This window comes from Gavia stellata, chromosome 30 (assembly GCF_030936135.1).
Source record: "Gavia stellata isolate bGavSte3 chromosome 30, bGavSte3.hap2, whole genome shotgun sequence".
NCBI lineage: Eukaryota > Metazoa > Chordata > Aves > Gaviiformes > Gaviidae > Gavia > Gavia stellata.
The window spans coordinates 3,971,407-3,993,220 of NC_082623.1; the positions used below are offsets into that span (position 1 = coordinate 3,971,407).

Here is a 21,814-nt window from a genome sequence, read left to right on the forward strand (position 1 = left end):
GCATTTAACCAACCTGCAAACCCCCCGTGCGGGTGGGAAAGGGCCCTGGCCTCTTCCTCCACGTGAATGCGAAACATTTCATCCGTTTTCTTCCCTTTCTGGGGGGAAGAGGGGAATAAGTATTTTGCATTTCTCAGCTCCGACAGTGGAAAGGTAGGTTCATATGGAGGCTCCCAGAGCATTGCCCTGTGCTGCCATGTGGGAGTTGCTAGTGCTGTCCCGGAGGGTGACACTTACAGCTTAGAAACTCTTTATTTAAATAGTTTATTTAAAGCTTAACGCAGTTAAGTTTTATATATATATATATATATATAAACAATTTCTTCTCTCACTTCCCTAAATGAAAGCTAGATTTAGGGGGATACATTACTTGTCTTTTTTTCCCTTCAAATAAAGTCATTTGGTATACATATAAAAATATATTACTTGGGTTTCCTTTCAGTTATAGATCACACAAAGGTTAGGGTGGAGAAAAGAATGGAAGACAGGCACAAGGACTTCCAAAAAAAAGGAAAAAACAGTGATTTTAAGCATATGCTGCATTTTAAATTCAAAGTGCAACAGCAAGCCAAGAAATCCATGTTCTGCTGACACAAGCATGGCATTACTCACGCTTTTATCACTTTTTCTGAACTGCATGGCACATGCCTTTGCTCCCAAAAGAGTCACATTTCAACATGACATTACAGCACCAAAACCAAAAAGGCTGAACTTCAAAAATCTGGAAATCAAGTTTCTGGACCTCAGAAGCAGGTTGCAGCTGGACGATCAGGTTCTCTCCTCTTTCACACCGGAGGCTCGCCGACTTCGACATTGGGAAAACATTAGGGACAAGGAGAACACAGCAAGGTTTGGCAACATTTCTGCAGGCAGTGGGACACCTTGCAGAGTGCTGGATCGCTCAACTCCTATCCCAGGGAGGAAGATGAATAATACAGACAGCAGAAAGGTGGGACTCCAGAGTAACCCAGAGCACTTCTGTCTCACTGAAACAGCTTATAATGGCAAAGAGTAATCCAGGGAGGGATTAAGCCGAAACGTGTCACCATGTGGAGAAGGGTGGAGGAACATCCTGCAACGGGAGAGGAGCAGAGACCCTACACAGGACCTCACACAGAGGCCTGACAGCTCAGCTTAGGCTCAGCCCTGGTGTCAAGAGAAAAATCCACATCAAAGGCCACAAATTTACCCGAGAGCTGAAATTTAGCCCTTCCAAGTCTGTAGCTGTAGGAAACAAACTGCACATTCACTCAAAACACTAATCAAATATTTCTCATCGACCCAGCCAGGCACGTGGGTGTAGGCAACAACTTTGATACAACTCCAAGCTTGGCTGCCTGGCAGCTCTGCTCGCACTCCCACGTCTCCTTTACCATTTCCCACCCACCCTGTGACAGTCAGTCCCAGTTGAAAAAAAAATCTTTGATTGACAGCTGCTCTTTTCCCCAACCACAGCTCAGCAAAGCCACCAACCTCTTCCGAGATCTGTCCCCCAGACAGGAGTGAGCCACAGCAAGTACATGTTTCATATTGGCACCGGTTTTGGCAATTACCACTGGGATGCGAAAGAACATTTAATAAATAAGTAAGTAAACAAATAAATAAATCAACACTTCTGAACAGCCACCAAAAAGAACCCTTAAAAATCAAAACAGGGTATGGTACAATTGAAGTTTTCTATACCAAACCTCAAATCTCTCTCACAGTTGTGGTCTTCCCCTCCTCTTTTAAAGCAGGATCTCTTCAGGAAATCAGGTTTATGTGATCACAGTGTCTGTACCCATGGCTGTCTGTCCTCCTCTATTGATTTCTAGAGTTGCCCAATTTAAATTGAATCTGAGAAAGGGACAGAAGTATAAAAAGCTTCTACGAGCTCCAAGAAACTAGGAGAAAGGAGCAAGTTGAGGGGGAAAAGACCACGGCATGAGTTCCCAAGTCATCAGTGATCAGCGAAACCCCAAGGCAAAACCCGACTTTGGAGTGGCCCGGCTGCAGAGCTCGCCTGCAGTTGCAAGGCATGAAATCCATGGGAAACAGGCTTGATTTGCAGTGGAGCTCCTAAATCAACTCGCTTTTGGGAACACACCTCCACCATGCTACTGCCCTGCCTCTGCAGCCAGGCTGTTGGCACTGCTCACGGAGCTGCCAGGCAATTTAGGAGAGCTAACCCAATTCGAGGCCGTAGCCACACCATGCCAGTATTATTGCTGGCACCTTCTGCCCCTCTCGCCAGAAATTTAACCTTCACACAGCGTCTTCAAATATCCCACAAGGCTTTAAAAATGAACTACATGGGAGAGAGAGAGAGAGGAAGACGGACAGACAGACTAGCCTTAACATCAGCTGTAGGAGCCATCCCATAACACCAGGTAATGGCGTAAACAGGGAAGCAGAAGGCAATGGCGAATGGAAGTCACACCGGGCAATACACTGAAGGGCAGGTACCGAAGCCACGACACAGTGCTTGCACTTGGCGTTTCCCCTTACAGAGGCAGGTCAGTGCTGTTATGTCGAGTTTTCCGCGAAGTCCCATCATCTCTCGGCAGGGCCCTTTGCAAACTGGACATGGCCGCTGTCTTTTTTAGGTCAATGACCGCGTAGGAGTCCGTCCGGCGGGCTTCGTGGGTGGCAGGAGGTGGGACACGGGAGACCGGTGGGTTCTGATGTCCCTTGTGCGGCTCAGCCTCCAGCTCCACCTGGATGTAGTTGAGCTGTCGCGGCTGCTCTGGACAGGGCCGGGGGAAGTCAAAGCTGAAGACGCTGGGCACGCAGCCGCGACGAGGCTTTGGCAGGAAGCCGCTGCGCCGCTGGCCGCTGCCCCCGTGCAGCGCGGTGTTGTCCGAGTTCATGTAGTTCTGCAGGGGATCTTCTTCACCAGCCTCGGAGTAGCCACTGGGGGAAGGCGTCAGCACATCCCCGGCACCCGCGTCCTCCTCGCCCCGCCGGAGCGGCTGGCACTCCCACACCGGAGGCAGTGATGGCAAATTCTCATAGTGCAGCAACGCCATTCTGCGATGGGAGCAGCCGGGTAAGCCCGTGTCCTCCCGGGTGAGCTTCAAGCGCCCGCCTCGGCAGAGAGAGGAGGTGCTGGGGGGCAGCAAGCCGTTGACGTTCTCGTAGACGCACTGGGGCGAAGGGCACTCCTCCTCGCACTCGTTGTTGTTGTTGTTGGGGGGGCAGAAGTGTGTCCTGCACTCCCGGTGGTGCCGACAGACGCGTCTGTAGTTGGATGTGGGACCTAACACGAACTTAACCTCCCCTGGCTGCAGAAAGACCTGGGGATTGCGATCTTCGAGGGAGCAGCTGTGGTTCCTATGGGGGAAAGGAGGGTGGACTTCAGGCAAGGAGTGCATACAATGTCGGCCCCTCAGCTCCTGATCACCATTGGCCGTGTTGACGTAGGTGTGGGACTGCAAGGAGAGAAGCAGAGGGACAGTGAAAGGAGAAGAGAAGAGACAAGAGCAAAGCAGCTGTCAGCAGCTGAGAAACCAACAGGAATGGAAAATTTTTCAGTGGCTGATGAAGCAGGAGATGAAAGAATTTCAGAAGTTGAAAAGATTTTGGGAAGCCAAACAAAAGCCATTTCTGGTTTTGTGGGCTGAAGGACAGAAAAAAAAGAGTCCAACTGCAGAAGATGCAGACCATCTATTTCACACTTGATGCATATGGCACAGAACAAAAAGCAAAGCCACTTGCAAAATATTTCCTTGAGCAGCTTACACTGGCATTATTGCAGCTCTCACACCTACCTAGGCTTCTCTGATAATGGTTGAGACAAGCTGGATTTTGTAGGGAAAAATCTTAAATTCTAAAACCAAGAACAAAGAGCTGAACATTAAAACCAAAAAGAGTCTGAGCTTGGGTATGCATCTGCACATCAGTTTAGGGGTTGCAGTAATAGCTGACAGATAGGGCAGTATGACTTGGACTCACAAGCTAAGTGCTGCTGTTAAATAATTACCACGCAAATACTAGTGGAAGCCAACTCAGTCAGCCTTGATAGAGTGCCTGTTCTAGTGAAGCGTCAGAGAGCAGAAGTCTCCAAGAGTAAAATGAAGCAAAAGAGGAAAAAAAGGATGACAAGGTATGAGGATCCCCTAAGCTTTGCTGGAGTAAGAGAAATCTAGTATTGCACAGGACTGCTAGCAAATCAAGCTGCTTGTTCGTTGCTTGCAAACACCAGAATTTAGGACATCCAGGTTTACCTGCTCATCAGGCCCAATAAGGGCATGAGTAGAGTCTTCACCCACAGAGGAATGCCTCAGGCTGCTCACTGAGGGGTGGCGGGCTGTGGAGTATGATAGGGTTTCTCCAGGGAAGCTGTGAAATCCATTGGGAAATCCTGGGACGGTGTACCCCAAACCTGGGAAAGAATCAAGACAGAAAACTATTAGAGCATTGATTTGTTACAAAACGGAGTTGGCTTTATTTTCACAGTAAGCTGGCCTCTTAACTGCACCCTCTAAGTCAGAATCAGCCTGTCTGGGGAAGATCCCTACCATGAAGTACCTGGTATAAATACAAGGGCTAGGCCCTCTTGTTTAAATCTAATTAAGTCACTCCTAATGGAAACAGGAATTGAGCAAACACGAATTCTTCCAGATGTGGTTTCCTCCAGGAACCACCTGATCCTTGTAGGTGCTACTTGAAAAAGGCCACTTCGCAGCGGTCCAGATGAAAACCAACTGAAGGGTGACAACTCGGTTGACTATTTGAAGGGCTTTTTGTTGCCGTTTATTTGGAAACAAAATACCACATCACGGACGGGGGGGGCTTAAAATAAACATGCTCCATGGGGCACACATGGACATAAAGATACTCAGCAGCGAGGCAGCGCACGGGAGAGATCCACAAGCTGCAAAGGGCAGTTTCAAGCAAGCAATTGCAGACATCACCCATGTCTGTGTGTCCTCCCCTCTTCTCCCCAGACACTGACGAAGCCTTACTGTTGGGTGCCTGGGGGGTCCGGGAGAGCTCCCGCTCCGTGGGGTGACTGTTCCTGGTGATGACAACAGGCTCTTCCACTACGTTGATACTGTTACACTGCATCAGGTCCTGAAGCAGATTAAAGATTTCCTCTGCTCTGGAACACTTGAAGGCAAAAATCCCTGCACAGTAACAAAGAGGAGGGTCAGAAAAGCAAGAATGCAATCCTGCTTTAACTAGAGTATATGTAATTCCTGGCTCTAAATGAACAGGCAATTTTGAATGTATTAAACACAGCAAAAGAAATCAAGCCCTGCAACTCACAGCCACAGGAAAGCAACCAACAACTCAGTGGATTATTGCATCAACAGAAATACAATGCCATGACTGCCATCTGACCAAATGGTGCGTTACTACAAGAAAAATAGTGAGCACCCCAGTTATCTTAAAACAATCAATCCCACACGAGCAGAGGTGTGAAAGGGACAGGCTAACCAGTCTCGTTTCATTTCTAATCTTCTATTTTAACTCACTTGGCACTCAGTCCAATTCTCCCTGCAAGGGGAAAGTCTATCCGGTGACTACTCGAAGCTGAACTGGGCCCTGTGGAGTGTGCACACGAGGGAGGGACAAGAACGTCATATTTTAAAAATGTGTGGAATTAAACAGTGTCTCCCCAAAGGAGCAGCCCAAACCAGAGCCGGTGTGTGCAGAGCTAACCAATCCCAAGCTGGCACGTACACACACGCACAAAAGCCATAGCAACGAGAACGGCATGGCAACAACAGCTGCTACCCCAAAGAATAAGGTTTTAAAGATTCTGGCCAAAAAAAAAAAAAGCTCTATCTGCCTTATATAAGGTGGGGAGCAGCATCAGGAAGGAGTCCTCCAAATAAAATTAACTAAGCAGTAAAAAATCCTACAAGGAAGGGAGAAAACTCATCAAAACGCAATACCATCCCTTTCATTTCTGTCTGCTTTAAGACTGATGAGTAAGTATGTGTTTGCTAAAAATTTTGTTATATATGAAGAGCAAATGGCTCTGCTTTATCCCCACTACCTGGACTAAATAAAAACCAAAACGCACCCAGGGCAGAATTCTAATCACTGCATCCTGCAAAAGGCAAAACAGAAACTGAAGACAAGCAGTTCCCATCGCTGGCAGCTGATAAGCACACCACTCCAGGAGAGGAAAACCCCACTTACATAAATATTAAAAAGGAGCATACGGCAGTACAGATTTGCGCAGTGCTTTACACAGACACTGAACAGTCACGTGGAGTTCTTTTGGATAAGGAGGAGTTTACAAACACATTAATAGAATGAGGAAAGAAACTTTTTTTTCCCGGGGATGCAGATGCCAAGAAAACGTTCAGCTCTTTAAAAGCAAGAGAGACAGACTGGTAAAGGAACTAACAGGCACCATTGTAAAACTGGAGTCTATTCCCAGCGCTGCTGATGACTTGGCATGTGCTCCTGGGTGACTCACTTCCCTTCTCTATACACAGCATCCCCATGCATAAAATCAGTAAAACGTAAAACTCCTTTCCCTCTACGTTACAAAGCGCTGCCAGACACAAAATGCAAAGCATTAAGTAGAACTAGCACTAACCAAGGCAGAGAGAATGCACCGACAAAACCAAAATGTGCTCAAACAACTATTGCTACTGACGTGCATTTGGCAGCTCTGTGGAATAAGCAAACCCTAAGAGGGACCTGCAAAAAGGTGCAGGTGATGCCCTTTCACTTCATCCCCAGAGTTAAAAGATGCTTAACAAAGCTTCAGCCTTGCAAAAAGTACTTTCTAGCTCCTAAGGGAAGAAGGCCAGCAACGCCTCCCACCACAGCTGTGCATCGTTCAGTACCGAAGCACAGAGCTGACAGTGTAACTGATGTCCAACATCCTCTCTGACATTAAATACGCCCCGTCCAATGCTCAAGCCTGCTTCACTCATTACCTCATGAGCACCGATGCACTAGCAAAATGAGACCAGTAGATTTATGCCCAGGTCCTGAGCCACGATGTTGTTCCCATCAGCGTTTTAATCAGGAGTATTAACTGTACGTGCATGCACATTTCGGTATTCTGGGAGAACAGAGGCTGCAAAAGAACCTGTTGATTCATTAGATGCAGGAATTTGGGAAGACGCAAGCATCAGCTCACTCCAGCTGCCTGGGAACAGAAACCTCAGCGTTCCTTCTTCCAGGAACCTCTACACTCACCCTGCCCCGTCTGGCAGCGACGACCGCTCTCAAAAGAGAAGAGGTTGGAGTCATAGCCATAGCGGCGCAAGCAGAGGTAGGGCCACCTGACAGCATCTCGCTTGTGAGTGTGCAAGATGAGCTCCGTCTGTGTCAGCTCCATAATCCCAGATCCCAGCTCGTTACCTTCATCGTCCACGTTTGTTACCTGCAGAGGCCACAGAGCTCACATCAGGAAACTCAGTGCATTGGTATTGAAAAAAAGCCCACCCACGAAGATACTGTAGTTCCCGTGGATTCCCTTTTCATTTACTGAGAGGCCTTTTTCTCAGCTGAGAGCATTAATTCATTGCTGGCAGAAGGCGCCAAGCCGGCAGCCCTGGAGACTGTGGGCTTGGCAGTTCAGCTGATGTGTCTCAGCCCAGACACTGGAACACAGCCCTGAGCAATAAAAGGTTTCTCTCCAGTTCCCCATTTCCTTGCTCAGGCTGAATCTCAGTGCAGAGGCAATTTCTACTGCAAATGCAAACACATTTGCAGCAGAGGTTGCTTAAGGAAAGGAAAAAAAAAAACCCCAACAAACCAAAACAGCAACATACTTGCAAACCTTATCAGTGAAAGACTTCTCTGCCAGAGCAGAGGTTTTCTTTCCTTTCATGCCTGGAGACCAAGCCATGCTGGCGTTTGCTAGTAGTCGGTGCTGTCACAGACTCTCTGATGGGGATGAAGGTGCAATACTTACCTTAAATTTGGTGGGATGGTTGTCTGGGATGCTGTCTCTGCACAGACAACTGCAGCAGCTCCCCATGACGTCAGCATAAGAGTTAATCCCTGGGAAGAGGGCACAAAACAGAAGACAATCATGATTTTGAACCAACTCCTCCCACCCTCTCCAAACACAGTATTTACAGCCTGTATCCTCCTCAATCCCCCTGCACGTGGCCCAGTGGGTGTGGATCTCAAATTCTTCAATGTGTTCCTCGATTAATGGACATTGTACACTATAAGGCTAATTAAAAATAACAGCTTTCTTACCATTAGGCAAATGTTGGATATTTTTGGAGGAGTAAGAAGAAATTCCCACTACTGTCCCTCTATCTCCTTCAGGACTTCATGGTAACCAGGTGTCAGAGTCACCTAAAACAGAAGGGAAACTGGCCCATCTTCCACCTGACAAGGAGAATACAGTTAAACAAATTAAAAAAACAGAAGATTAAAAAGCAGGGGGTAGGGGGAGGGTTGTGACGGAATTTCCCTTCAAATATCACGAGGAAGGCAGGTGCACTTTTTTTTTTCCTAAATTAACTACCTGCATTTATATGAACATAGAAAATAATTCTGCACAGACCATTCCTGTAATTTCTGAAAAAAAAAATATACAGTCTACAGCTAAAAAAACCTAAAAATAAAAGATATTTTACCTCTTGGCTTGGGGATCCTACACAGGAGTGGGGTTTATCAGAGCTACTGTAGCGCAAATAAAACACAACAGTAATATTGAATGGCTGAGAGTAGTGAGGATACGAGGAATCACACGCATCTGCTGACCACGAACGTGAAGATACCTTCACTCGACGGAAGGTCCTTAAGGGTCAGAGAACCAGCAGCCTTAGAAGGAAGTGAACACAACAGCTTTTCTACTTTGGACTACGCTAAGTAACAAATGCCAGAAAACATAGACCCTCCGCTATATGACAACAGCCAGCAAGCGCAAGTATCAAGCAGGCAGGAGTTGCACGCACTAGTCGTGAGGAATACTGCTACCTTTGATGCAAAGTTAAAGGACTCCACACCCGCTCTAGGGCAGGGGATTCAGCAGCAGATAACATGAGAGGACGCCATGCTTTATTTGGCGAGAACAGCTAACCATCTCTCCATCTGAGGCGTGAGAGAATAAAGCCATATGGATAACCAGCCTGGCACTAGAGCAGTAAATAAAATGAAAAGGCTATTGGAAACCTCACACTCTGCCATGCCAGAATCGGCCTCACCAGTCACTCCAAATTAAACAATGAATCACAGAGTTGCATCTCCGTGCAAAACCACGTTGCACAGCTGCCCTCGCAGCGCAGAGCGATGCGGAGGGAGGGGGAAGAGCCAGAGGTGAGCTGACCAAGGGGTCCCATTTCATTTTTTACATCAAAACAGAACCTAAATTGCCTTCCACTGCAACCCCATGCCTTAGCTTTGGCTCCTGAAGAATTCCCTACCACGTCCTAACCCTGGAAAGTCCTGCAGAAGAGAAATGCTTCCTTCCGAGCAAGCTGGAGGAGCTCAGGCACAAATCAAGCCGGCTGCTGCCTGCCCTCTTGCACATACCTGTCACCCCTAACAGCAATAAGACCACACGCTCCCTGTTCAACACTGCATCCTGCTCAAGCCATCCTATTTGTTTTTCTAGACTCAGTATGGATTTACTCCCCGCTGACCTTACAGGCTTTGATCAATAATTTAGCAACAGATCCCTCTCCGCTTCATCTAATCTGGTCACTAGCAGCCTTGTCCTCTACTGTCTCTGCTCTCCCACTCCCATCTCATCAATTCCCTCAGTTAAAAAATAATCTTGTAGAAAACGTATTACCTTTGCCCCCTCTTTCTTCTTTATTCCTCTCTCCCTCTAGTGCTCCCTCCACCCACGTCTGTCTAACCTGTGAGGGGGTTAGGTTGGAGTGCTCTCACCCATCCTGAACAGTTATTATGGTCAGAACTGAACAAAGGAGAAAAAAAAAAACATTATGAGATCCCCGAACACTCCCTCCGCGCTTCCCAGTACTCCTCGCTGTTGAATATTTTAGGGGCATCCCTTTCACGCAGACACTGAGACTCTCAAGACTCCAGTCTTGCTCAGCGCTTTCGACACACACCTTTCCGACGGCAGTTTGCCGGTTCAGAGCCGTAACCAGTTGAACCCAACACTCTAATAGTACGATACGCTTCCCTGCGAGCAGGAGCACGTGCCTCCCAAGCCCAGCACCCCCATCCCCGTCTCCCCACCTCCCAGGACCCAAACCCCAACCCTCCTCACAGCCTTCGCAGCCCTCCTTGGCCCAGTCTCCAGACCGCAGCTCACCTCTCCCCATTTCGCAGCCGGGTCGTTCGCCCTCCTGCGAAACCCTCTGCTCCCAGAGAGGTCTGTCCGTACCCCCCAGACTGCAGAAGACCCCCTCATGCCCCCCCCGCTCCTCCAAGCGATTCTCCTAACCCCAGGACTGAACGTGAGGGCCCACCTAACCCCAAAGAAGCAGGGCACCCCGTCCCCCCCGGGCCCCCCCGGGACAGCCCTGCCCAGGGGCACACGGATACCTCGCGTGGAAATGCACATGGCCCCACACCGACCCACTCGTGACACGCAGCAACAGACCCACCGCCCCCCACCCTGGGGGGGGAAGGAGAGGGGCTGGAGGGGGGCACCCCCCGGGGCAAGAGGGGCCGCTCGAAGGAGAAGGGGCTGGAGGGAGGGGGAAGGGGCCTGCGCACCCCGCGGGGACGGGGGGCATGAGGAAGGGGCGAGTCCCGGGGGGGACACGGGGAAGGGGGTGCAAGGGGGGGCTAGGGAGTGCGAAGGGGGTGCGAGGGGAGACCGGAGGGCACGACGGGGAGGGGGGACAGGGAAAAGGGGGCAATGCGGGCCGCGGGGGCAGGGGCCCCGGGCCGAGGCGCGGTGCCGGTGCCGAGGGAAGGCCCGGGCGCGGGTCGGTACCTGAGGCGCTGCCCGGCTCCGCCGTCCGGGAGCTGAGGCCCGGGCCCCCCGCTGCCGGCCGGCCCCCGGCCCGGCCCGTCCCCTGCCCGGCCCGCCGGGTCCGGGCTCGGGCTCGGGGACCGGGTGCGGGTCGGGCCCCGCCAGCGCCGCGTCCCCCCAGCCCGGGCCGGGCCCGCCGGGAGCAGCGAGTCCGCCGGCCGCCGCCTAGAGCGTCTCGGGCTGGGAGGACCCGGACAGGCAGGAGCGCGGCCGCCAGGGGGCGCGCCAGGCCCGCGGCGCCCCGAACGCGGGGGCGCGGCCAGGTTGGGGGCGTGGTCGTGGCGAGGGGCGGGGCCAGGGCAGGGGTCTGGGGGGCGAGACGATGTGCTGGGAGGGCTGGGGGGCAGCGAGGGGGCTGGGGACGGGGTCCTGGGGCAGGAGGGGGCTGAGGGGGGCAGAGGGGTAGGAGATTTTATTGGAGGGGTCAGTGGAGGGGGATTGGGAGGGGTCTGGGGCAGGGGGTGCTGGGGGGGTCAGTGGAGGGGGATTTGGGGGGTCTGGGGTGAGGGGATGATCTAGGGGGGTCAGTGGAGGGGGATTTGGGGGGTCTGGGGTGAGGGGATGATCTAGGGGGGTCAGTGGAGGGGGATTTGGGGGGTCTGGGGTGAGGGGATGCTCTAGGGGGGTCAGTGGAGGGGGATTTGGGGCGTCTGGGGTGAGGGGATGCTCTAGGGGGGTCAGTGGAGGGGGATTTGGGGGGTCTGGGGTGAGGGGATGCTCTAGGGGGGCCAGTGGAGGGGGATTTGGGGGGTCTGGGGTGAGGGGATGATCTAGGGGGGTCAGTGGAGGGGGATTTGGGGGGTCTGGGGTGAGGGGATGATCTAGGGGGGCCAGTGGAGGGGGATTTGGGGGGTCTGGGGTGAGGGGATGATCTAGGATGGTCAGTGGGGGGGGATTTGGGGGGGTCTGGGGTCGGGGGATTCTCTAGGGGAGTCAGTGAAAGGGGCTGGGGGGGGCTGGGGCAGGAGGGGAGCTGGGGGGTCTGCTCTGCACCCAGCCACCCCCATTCACAGCATCCCCGTGCATCGCCTGCCCCAGTTCCCCCAGTATCCGAGTACTAAACCAGCACAGTCAATGGCAGCTCAGTGCTGGGATCCCGCAGACTGCTGCATCCCCAGACCCCCTCGACGGGTGCCCAATTGCTCGCGGTTGGGCTGCGTGGGGTCCCGACTCAGCCCCAGCACCCCTGAGCACTGCGATGTGCTAAATAATAACGCCCGCGGACAGCATTTGGCCTCGGACGAGGCACCGTTTCCCGGCCAGGAATGTGCAGGGTCTCCAGAAGGGTTCAGGGCATGTGCGAGGGGGCTGCCCTGCACGCAGGACGACAGGGAGGCCATGAGAAGAGGTAGGCTGGGCTGCAGATTTTACAGTTGTCATTTCTACACTCGCAATTTTTACAATTGCAATCGCTCTGCAATTACAATCCCACCCACGCTGTTACGGCACGGAGCTGTCGGACATCAGCCATGGCTTCAGAGGGGCGGCGGGGGCTGCCGGCTCCTCAGCTGTAACATGTGAGCGCTCCCGGTCCGCTCCAGCGCCGAGTTGCGTGGCTGCAGCCCTGCCCTTTCCACGGGGACGCTGCCAGCCGCACACCCGTCGCTCCGCGGTGTTTTGGCAGCAGGGAAGCCCTGCGGGCCAGCGTCCTGCCCGTCACACGTGCACGCTCGCCCAACGCCCGTGGGGGACCTTGTGGCATTTCCAGGGCGGTGGCTTCGGTGGAACGGCGGCTGGTCCCACCTCAGAAAGCCCTGAGTGACCCATCTGTCGAGTCTGAGTCCCTGTGTCCGGCTGGTCTAACGAGGACTTTGCCCATTAATCTTTCCGCCGTGCAGAGGGACGGTGGAGCGTGGGGCGCGCAGGCAGCAGCCACTTTGCAGCTCTGGCTGGGAGCTGGCGGCGGGGAGGAGGGGGGGCCCACCACCACCCGGTGGTACAAAGTCCATAACGGCAAATGGATCAAGATAAAGCTGCGGAGACCAACCTCCCACCAAAATCAAACAGCGGATTAACTTCCCCGGCACAGATCTAAGACCTTAAAGGGTCCCTGGGGAATTGCAGCGCTGGTTCAACAGCCTGGATGGGACCCCTCTGCGGGGAAGCGGAGAGCGGCAGCCTGTGGAGATGCTCGCCTGCCTCTTCTCCTTTTCCTCCAGCTTCTTTCTCTGCCCGGGTGATTTTGCAGAGATATAAACCGCCAGTGAGCAGTGCAGTAACCCGTGCACCAACACCGCCCTTCACGGCCTCTCCCAGCAGTGCCACCAGCTTGCCGTGGAGCCTGGCCACCTCCTCTGACAAATTACCATCACTTTACAGATTTAAACTGCAGTCCCGACCCTGGTCCCAGAGACCTACATAACGCACGAGCTGCCGGCACCCCTCAGGGCTCCCAACAGAGCCCCAAAACAAGATGCAGCTCCTGGGCAGCGAGGTGCTCGGACCACACGGGTGGCAGAAGGCCGGTCCGGCCCCTGCAGACATGGGTTTTTGGGGGGATGCTGTGTCTGTGCCTATCCCCAAAGTCACATCAGCAGGCAGGAAAATCTTATGGCATGTGAGAAATACACAGAAATACAACAAAGAGGCTTTGCCTTTGCGTCGGAGACTATGATAAATTTTGCCCTGACTCTTGCCCGAGTGCAATTGCTGCAGCCGAAGCCGGTCTAAATGGCTTTTAGGAGACTCGTCAGGTGTTCAGGGCTGGCGAAAACTAGGACATGCTGACTTGCCTCTGGCTAACTCGTTTGTGAGAGCCCAGCCAAAGTTTCTCCACCTCTAAATTGGAGTGTAATGACACTTCCCTTCTTTCATGAAGCTTCAACTCTTTCTGATCTAGGTAGGAAAATAAATCACCACGCGGATCATAAAAGTCATCAAAACGGCAACCTGGGGTGAACTGAGCCGCAGATGGAGGGAAGGGCGCGGACGCTTGGAAAATGAGAGGTAGCGAGAAAAACAGATGTCATCTCGAGCTCTTTCCCCTGTAGGGTTAATGTACACCCCCCCTTCGCCATCCTTTGCTTTTCCCCTCCCTGCCTGCCGCTGTGATTCCCTGCCATTGGCTGTCTCTGTAGGTTTAGGCTAAAAAGCCTGTAATTAGGACCCCGGCTGACACAGAGCCAGTTTCCTGGGCAGGCAGATTGAAAAAAAAAAAAAGAGGGAGAAAAAAAAAAATTGTTTCCCTGAGTGAGCTTGGATGTTTTCCTTTCGCTTTGCAAAGTTTTCCCTGCTCAACCTCCATTCCCTCGCCTCCTCGGGAGCAGGGCGGGACGGCGGCGGCCGGCGCGGGGCTGGAGCGGCCGGCGGAGCCCGGAGCGGCGGTCCCCGGGTACCGGGGCGCGGGGAGAGGGCAGGTAGGTGAGGCTGGAAGGGTTCCTTGGGGTCGGTTTTCCGAGCTGGGTGCTGAGCTGGAGCTGGGGGAGAAGGCGCTTGGGAGGCGGGGGGCACCAGAGAGTCCCCGTCCGGGAATTGTTGCAAGGGGAAGGGGAGGTGAACGCGGGGAGAGGGAGGGGGGTTTTGGCTCTTCTTCTTTGGGGGAAATAAATGGGGAGCGCAGAATGGTATCGCTGCCCCCGCGGTCTTTGGTTTTGGGAAAATCTCCCCTGAGAGCAGAAGACGGCATCTGCTCCACCGTGCCAGACTCTGCCATCCGGGGCTGTGCGGCCACCTCCGGAGCGGGCAGGAGCGCGGGCACGGGGCTGGCAGGGCTGCCCGGCTCCCTTGGATGACGAGGGTCTCTGGGAAGGGGTGTTGGCTCCACCATCCCTTCCCCACCCGGGATTCAGCAGGAACGGCGTGGTTTGGGGTTGGAACAGTGTGTTTTGGGGTTGGAACAGCATGTTTTGGGGTTAGTGATGGAGCTTTTCACCGGAGGTGGCCGGGCCCCATCGCACACCGATGTGCCGGGATGAGATCCGATGGCCACGGTGTGGGGGGGAGAGGTGGGGTGGCAGGTCTCGGTTCGTACCCATGGATGTACGAATGGCTGAGTTACGGCGGGTTAATGGGTTACTGCTCCCCGCTGAGCCGGAGCAGCCAGCCGCGCCCGCACTCTCAGGGTGGGGGAAAACACACTAAGCCCTTCGCAGCGCTGGCGCATTCCCCGCTGAGCAAACAGGCCACGGCGTTGGCCATGGTCCCCTCCGGCGATCTGGAGGACATGGTGCCATATGGCAGAGCAGGCTGCTGAGACCCCCCCCCCATCATTCGGGGCGCTGCGCTGACCCTGTCCCTCCACACTGCTGGCCCATGGGATGGCTGTACCCGGCCAGTGGCACCCAAGCGTTGCTCCACCTCGTGCCATCAGAGGTCCAAAAGCCACCACGGGCTCTTTCACGAGACAGGCTCCAGCTCGGGCAGCCTGGCTTGGGCGGCATTGCAGGACTGGCTGCTCCGGCTCGCCTTGCCAGACCTCAGCTTATCTCACCCCAGAAGAGATGCGTCTTTATTGCTCTGCATCTTTATTTCCACGTACCTTCGTTGCAGCTGTGTTGACAGGAGCTCAAGTGAAAACAGGTTATTCTGTGGGTGAGGTGGGGAATACAGAGCTATGCCTCTGAAAGCTGCCAGTGTTTTTGGGTGCTTGAAAGGGGATCTGGTCTTTTGGGCGCTTGAAAGGGGATCTGGTCTTTTGGGTGACGATGAGCTGTTGTGTTTCCTCGGGGTTGTGGAGCTCGGGGGGGGGGGGGGGCGGTGTTTGGTGCTTTTGAAAAACAGGCTAGAGGGGTCTGAAAGTGCATCTTCTAAGATGGAGAAATGACTTTAGAAAGCCAAGGGCTGTGGCAGAGATGCAGATCAGCCCCTGGCCATGCTGGGAACCAGGCAGGGACCCTGTGCTGAATGTGAATGGGCCGGGGTGGCTGCACTGCAAGTTAATGTGTGACCTTGGCAGGAAAGGGATGGGAGCCCACACAGGCTCCCGCGGCCAGCTGGAGAGGGGGCCTGCTCCCGGGGAGCCAAATAAGATTAATATTCCCATGGATTTTAGCCTCTTGTAGCCAGGGATCTGTGACCGCTTCGCAAAGGGCTGTAGCTACTGTGGGAAACGTGCTCCGAGCAGGAAGGGGAATGATGCAGGGCCACCGAGCCCAGAGGTGCCAGCACCGGGGCCGGAGCCTGGATGGCTGTTTGCAGCCTGGCAAACGCCAAAAGGCTGCGAGCGGGCAGGGAAGCACGGCAGGGACATTGCCCACCCTTCAGAAAGCACAAGGGAGCTGAGCAATTGCAGTCTGGAGGAGCTCCCACGGGCAGGACGAGGGGCTTTTAAAGCAGAGGCAAACGACAGCCAGTGGCACTCAGAGACTGGTCCCTCGCACGACCCTTCTGGGGGACGCACCTCCAGCGCTCGGGTCTGCGCTGGCAGGGAGGGAGCAGCTCCCCAAAGCACCCTCTTGCCATCTCTCCCTGATGCCTGGTCCAGGCTCTCCTGTCCTTGTTTTTGAGGGCAGGGGCAGGCAGGGAGCATCCCTGTATCCCTTTTGCAGGCCAGCAGGGAAGAGCAATAGCAGGACTGCTTGGAGACAGCGAGGGAGGGCAGGAAGGAAGAGGGGACAGGGATGGGGAGCAGAGGAGACAGACCTGTTGGGGCTGCCTGGCTCCTTAGCATGGGAGGTGCATACCACTGTCACAGTCTGAGGCTAATTACAGGGACTTGTCTACAGCCCAGACGGCTGCCAGTCGGTGTAATCACATCAAACTGGGCTGGGCTCTCCAGCACAGCCCCATGGATTCACAGCAGCCAGGAGCCTTTCCCTCTCTATCCCCCAGCATCATCCCACCAGGCTCCCTGCTGAGCGCCCTGGGACAAGGTGCCCTGTGCACCCTGCCACGGGGCTGAGGCCATGCAAGCACCACCAGCTCTGCTATCCACAGAGCATCAGAGGGGTCTAATTACAGCAAAGCCCCAACAGATTAGACAAATGCAGCTTGGGGACTTAATAAGCCAAGCACAGCCTGGGACTGCCATCCGCCTCCCGTGGGGAGGGAAAAGCAGAGACATGTTACCCAAACAAGGCAGCAGCAGAGCTGGGACCGGTCACCGAGTGCACGGAGGTCCCCATTCAGCATTCCTAGGGACATGTGCGATCCTCCTGCGCAGCTGTAGAGCCAAGGCTGGTTACTGGCCCAACACCAGTAGTGATACAGTGGTCCTTCACCATGTCAGCAAGGCCAGGACTCTCTCCAGGCTGCAGACACAGAGTCAGGTCGGATGATTTCATCCCTATGCAGGTCCTAGAGCTAAACACAACTTTAAAAGCACTATGCAACCAGCCCTGCAGTCTTTCCAGACTAACCCCAGGGCTGGCAGACCCCAAACCCTAGGAAGGAGCAAGCAGCCCTTTTGTTTTCTCCCGCTGATTAGCCAATCTGCAGCGTTAATCATTGACCCAGGTGCATGGCAGGGAAACCTGAGCTCCCCAGGCTGATCCCCACCTGCTCCCAACCCCAGAGCTGGCCACATTTGGGTGTGACATCCCGGCACCCCAAGATGCTGCATAGGAAGGGGCAGCTGTGGTGGAGGGAGTGCACTGGGAGCAGGGGCTGCGCCGGGGGCGTCCAAGCTGCTTAGTGGGAGCAGTGGGGATGCGGCTGCTGGTGCTGGCTGGGATGGCCCTGACAGCATGGGCTGGGGGGGATAAACCAGACATGCAGAAACACCATCCCAGTGCGGAGGAGTGAACTGGTCCTCGCGGTGGCAGTGATGCAGGAGGATCTAGGTGCCTGGCCTGGGGGTTACCATGCCTCAACCCTCAGCCTGAGCCTGTGCCAAGCCGCTCGCTGTGTAAAACACTTCCCAGAGCAGTTGATCAGCCCGCAGTGGGCACTGCCCGGGGTGAATCCAGGGGTGTCCTGGGCCGGTTTGGTTGCAGCACTGGGACTTGCCCCCAGAGCAGCGGCTCACTTCCATCCCACCCGCATCCCACCCTCGCTCCCCATGCCGGGGCAGGAAGCGTGGGCAGAGGGCGTCAGGCTCTGGGCCGGTGTCCAGGGAGCCCCAGGAGCCGCCACCACATCGCCATCTCGCCTTTGTTTTGGAAAGCCAAGCCAGGAAGGAAGCGAGCAGTGAAAAGCACCGCGTGGGGAGGAGGGGACGGGACCGGACGGGTTTCCACCGCATAACCATTAGCCAGGCGAGGTGGTGGCAGCTGGGCGAGCCGGCCGCCCGGGCAGGAACAGCCGCTCGGGGCAGAACAATAGCAGCCCGAGGGGAATAAATTATTTTCCACTGAATTGGGCTAGACCTCGGTCTCCTCCCACTGCCCCGCTCAGGGACAGGCCACTAGACCAGGGATTAGCTGTGCCAGCAAAGGAAGGAGGAAAATCTCCCGCTGTGGGTGAGTGAATGGCTGGTGCTGTTTCCCAAAACCCGTTTCAGCTTGAGCACGGACACCCGGGGTGTTCCCTGCCTGGTTTCACCACATCACCATCCCTTCAGCTCCTCCTGTTCGGCGGAGAGCCCCAGCCCTGCCGAGCACCTGTGCCCTCGGTGTGGGTTTCTTATAACCCCTGCAGAGAACGGAGCAGCCCCCAAAAGCCCTTGGACTGCTGCAGGGGTTCAGCCAAGGGTCTTGAGGTCGTGGTGGCACTGAGCATCATCCCGGCTGGACCTGCCCCGATGTCCCTCCCCGGGACAAGGGGCTGCTCGTCCTGCTGCCATGTGGAGACAGGTCCGCGCTAGGCAGGTGGGATGATACGTGTCCTGGGGATGGACCCCTGCTCCCCACCTCGCCGAGGGTCTCCCCAGCTCTGATCCTCTCTCCCCAGCTCATGTCCCTGCCGAGCCCTGCATGGCCCCAGCGAGACGAGCCTCCCCCCTGCGGCACTGCCACCAGCCTCCCGCCAGCCTCCTCCGACAGCGACTCCGGCTGTGCCCTGGAAGAGTACCTGGAGCCCCCCGCGGACCCCACTCCCCCTGAGGTGGGCAGCATTTCGGCTCTCGCAGGGCTTCCTTTGCTCCCCGCTCTCCCCCAGCCCTGCGGGTGCCATCCATGGGTGGCACCCGCAGCCCAGCACCCCCAGCCCCAGCATGGAACACGCATTTTAGCAGCCTCGAGCAATACAGCTTAATCCCCTTAAAAATCTGCTTGTTTCTCTCTCCCGTGCGACATCCCAAGGTCCCGGTGAGCTTCGGCACCCGCTCGCCGCAGCCTGCCTCTCCCGCCGACAGGAACCGGCTCCGCGACAGAGCCCTCCTGCAGCAGCTGCCTCCTCAGGACTGCGATGTAAGACGTGCTATTTGTTGGGTGCTGCCCACCCTGGGCTTCGCCCACCGTGCGTCCCCTCACCTCCACCTCCCTGCGCAGGAGCGGTATTGCCCCGACCTCGTGGAGGAGGAGAGGAGGCAGCTACGAGCATTCAGTGCCCGACGGAGACGGGAGGCCCTGGGGCAGGGGCTGGCATGTCCTGTGCCAGGTCCCTGCCATGGCTGTCCCTGCAAGAAGGTGAGGTATCCTCCCCCCCGCACCGGGCAGCACCCATTCCCCAGTGGGGACCCGTCCCCAAAAGCCAGCCTGACCCCAAACCCTGCGTCCCTCTGCCTTGCAGTGCGGCAGGAGGCTGAACAAAGGGGACCCGGGGATTTCGGCATCCCGGCTGGGGGACCAGTTCTGGCACCCGTCCTGTTTCTCCTGCCACTTCTGCCACCAGCCGCTGGTGGACCTCATCTACTTCCAGCAGGACGGGAGGATCTACTGCGGCCGGCACCACGCCGAGCTCTTCCGACCCCGCTGTGCCTCCTGCGACCAGGTGGGTGCCGGGCAGGGGAGAGGCTTTTACCTCCCTTTTGCTGTTGTTAAAAGCTCCTGTGCTTGGCCAGGGGCTGCAAATGCAGCAAGAGCTGCTGGTGGGCAGGAGGACAGGTTCCTTCCTGAGCCTTGCAGAGAGCCCTGTGCCGAGGCACGGGGACTCCTCCTCTCTCCTCGGCACAGCAAAGCATCCTCCGAGCTACGGGTTTTCTAGCTGGGTGCTTAGAGGATGGGTTGTTTTGCCCCCCCTTCAGCTGATCTTCATGGAGGAGTGCATCGAGGCGGAGGGCCGGCGCTGGCACCTGGAGCACTTCTGCTGCCTGGAGTGCGACGTGCCCCTGCGCGGGCAGCGCTACGTGATGAAGAGCGGCCGACCCTGCTGCTGCGGCTGCTTCGAGAGCCTCTTTGCCGAGCCGTGCCAGGCCTGCGGGGACCCCATCGGTATGGCACCCGTCCTCCCCTTCCCGGGGCAGGGTGCAGCGGGGCTTCCCTGCCTGGGCAGGCAGGACGTGGGCTGGGAGGGCTGCGGAGCCAGAGCCCTGCGGCTCGGTGCGGAGGATGGGGTTTGGCACGCGGTGGTGGGAAGAGCCTCCCCCTCACCCACGGTTGCCCCTCAGGTGCCGACAGCGAGGAGGCCACCCACCAAGGGCTGCACTGGCATGCCCGAGCCGCCTGCTTCTGCTGCAGCCTCTGCCGAAAGCCACTGCACGGGCAGCCCCTCACCTCCCGCCACGGCCGGCTCTTCTGCTCCGAGACCTGCAGCCTGGGACAGGACACATCCTCCACCGCCTCCGACTCCTCCGACTCGGCTTTCGCCTCAGCCCCATCCCCTGACTCGACACCCCTCTCCCGAGCCGGCCCCGGCGGCAGGACCGCGCCGGGGACGGGCAGCACCTCGGCGGCCGGAGGCTGCACACAGCGGGTGGAAGGGGCTGGTAGGGATCCTGCTGCTCCGCTTGCTATGTGGCGGGAGGGGAGGGGGAGCAAAACCAGGCTCTGCTCAACCCCTGGGTACTTTATGGGGTATGTTGCATGGGTACAGCCCAACCCAGGGCTGGAGCAGCAGCGACAAGCCCCGAGCCGAACTCCCGCAGGAGGGCGAGCGCTGGCAGCTGGGGTTTGGTTGGTACAACCCTCCGTTGCATCCTGAGGCAGCCCTCGCTGCACGGGGGGCTGTGGCAAGGCAGGCTCAGCCTTCCCCTTCCTCACCCATCCTTGCTATCCTTCTTCCAGAGGCATTTCTGGATCAAGCCTCCGTGCATCCAGCATTCAGGAGCCTGGAGGACTGTGGAGCACCTGCTAAGGAGCGGAGCAGGGATGCTGCGTATGCAGGGATGCTGGGACCACCAGCCGGACACCCTTCGGACCCCCAGCCCAGCACAGAGGGTCCCAATGGGCCTGGAGCCCCCAACCACCCAGTTTTGGGGGGCCCTGACCCCCGAACACCTGCAGGCCATGGAAACCCACACTTCCGAGCGGGCACATCTCCTGCCCGACACAGCCCACAGCCGGAGGACATCGACCTGCAGGACATCACGGAGGAGGATGACTCCTGGTGTCCCACCTGCTCTTCATCTTCGGACTCGGACTCGGAGGAAGAGGGTTTCTTCTTCGGGAAGCCCATCCCCAAGCCCGGGATGAGCTCCCTAGGCAGGGAGCCCCTGGGGAGGGCCGGGAGCAGGACGGCAAAGCCACGGGGCAGCAGCAAGCACTGCAGCGTGTCCTAGCAGCGGGGACCGGGGGGTCCTGGATGGGCACTGCCATCCTGCCAGTCCCTGCCAGGTCCTGCCATGGTCTCAATACGTTCCAAGCGCGTTTTGGACGCAGCCCAAGGCGGTGGGGAGAAGCCGCTGGGATCCTTCCCCCCAGCAGCTGCTGGCAAAGCACAGCCTGCAATTCCTGCCGGCCTCTCCCGCAATTAGGAACAGGTAAAGCAGGTAGGGAGCAGAGAGCCGGCAGTCCGCACCAGGGCTCCCATCTCTGACAAGGCGGCAGCCGCAGAGAGCAGCCGCGCACAGGGGAGGGTGGCCGGGTGCTTAAGACAAGGGCAGCTGCCTGCATCGCCCCACTGCAGGGCTGCTGCTGGGGACCCATGGGGACAGGAGGGGTGCTGGCTGCCAGGGTCGGATCCTTCCCTGGGACACATTGTTGAAGGATAAGTGCCACTGCCAGATGCTCTCCATCCCTGGTGGCACTGTGC

The 21,814-nt window shown here is 56.2% G+C and overlaps 2 protein-coding genes across 2 annotated transcripts; one reads left to right on the plus strand and one right to left on the minus strand.

The window, feature by feature from the left end:
- Positions 1-313: 313 nt before the first annotated feature.
- FRS3 (fibroblast growth factor receptor substrate 3) lies at positions 314-8,285 on the minus strand. The gene is made up of 6 exons (XM_009822067.2): positions 8,164-8,285; positions 7,871-7,959; positions 7,150-7,336; positions 4,947-5,108; positions 4,206-4,363; positions 314-3,410 (listed from the first exon to the last, which is right to left on the minus strand). Exons 2-6 carry the CDS (start codon positions 7,934-7,936, stop codon positions 2,484-2,486), a joined length of 1,500 nt encoding a protein of 499 aa, XP_009820369.2. The 5' UTR covers positions 7,937-7,959; positions 8,164-8,285; the 3' UTR covers positions 314-2,483.
- A 10,352-nt stretch (positions 8,286-18,637) lies between these two features.
- Positions 18,638-21,341, plus strand: PRICKLE4 (prickle planar cell polarity protein 4). The gene is made up of 7 exons (XM_059831035.1): positions 18,638-18,787; positions 18,985-19,092; positions 19,174-19,311; positions 19,415-19,615; positions 19,869-20,055; positions 20,232-20,549; positions 20,848-21,341. Exons 1-7 carry the CDS (start codon positions 18,638-18,640, stop codon positions 21,339-21,341), a joined length of 1,596 nt encoding a protein of 531 aa, XP_059687018.1.
- Positions 21,342-21,814: the final 473 nt, after the last annotated feature.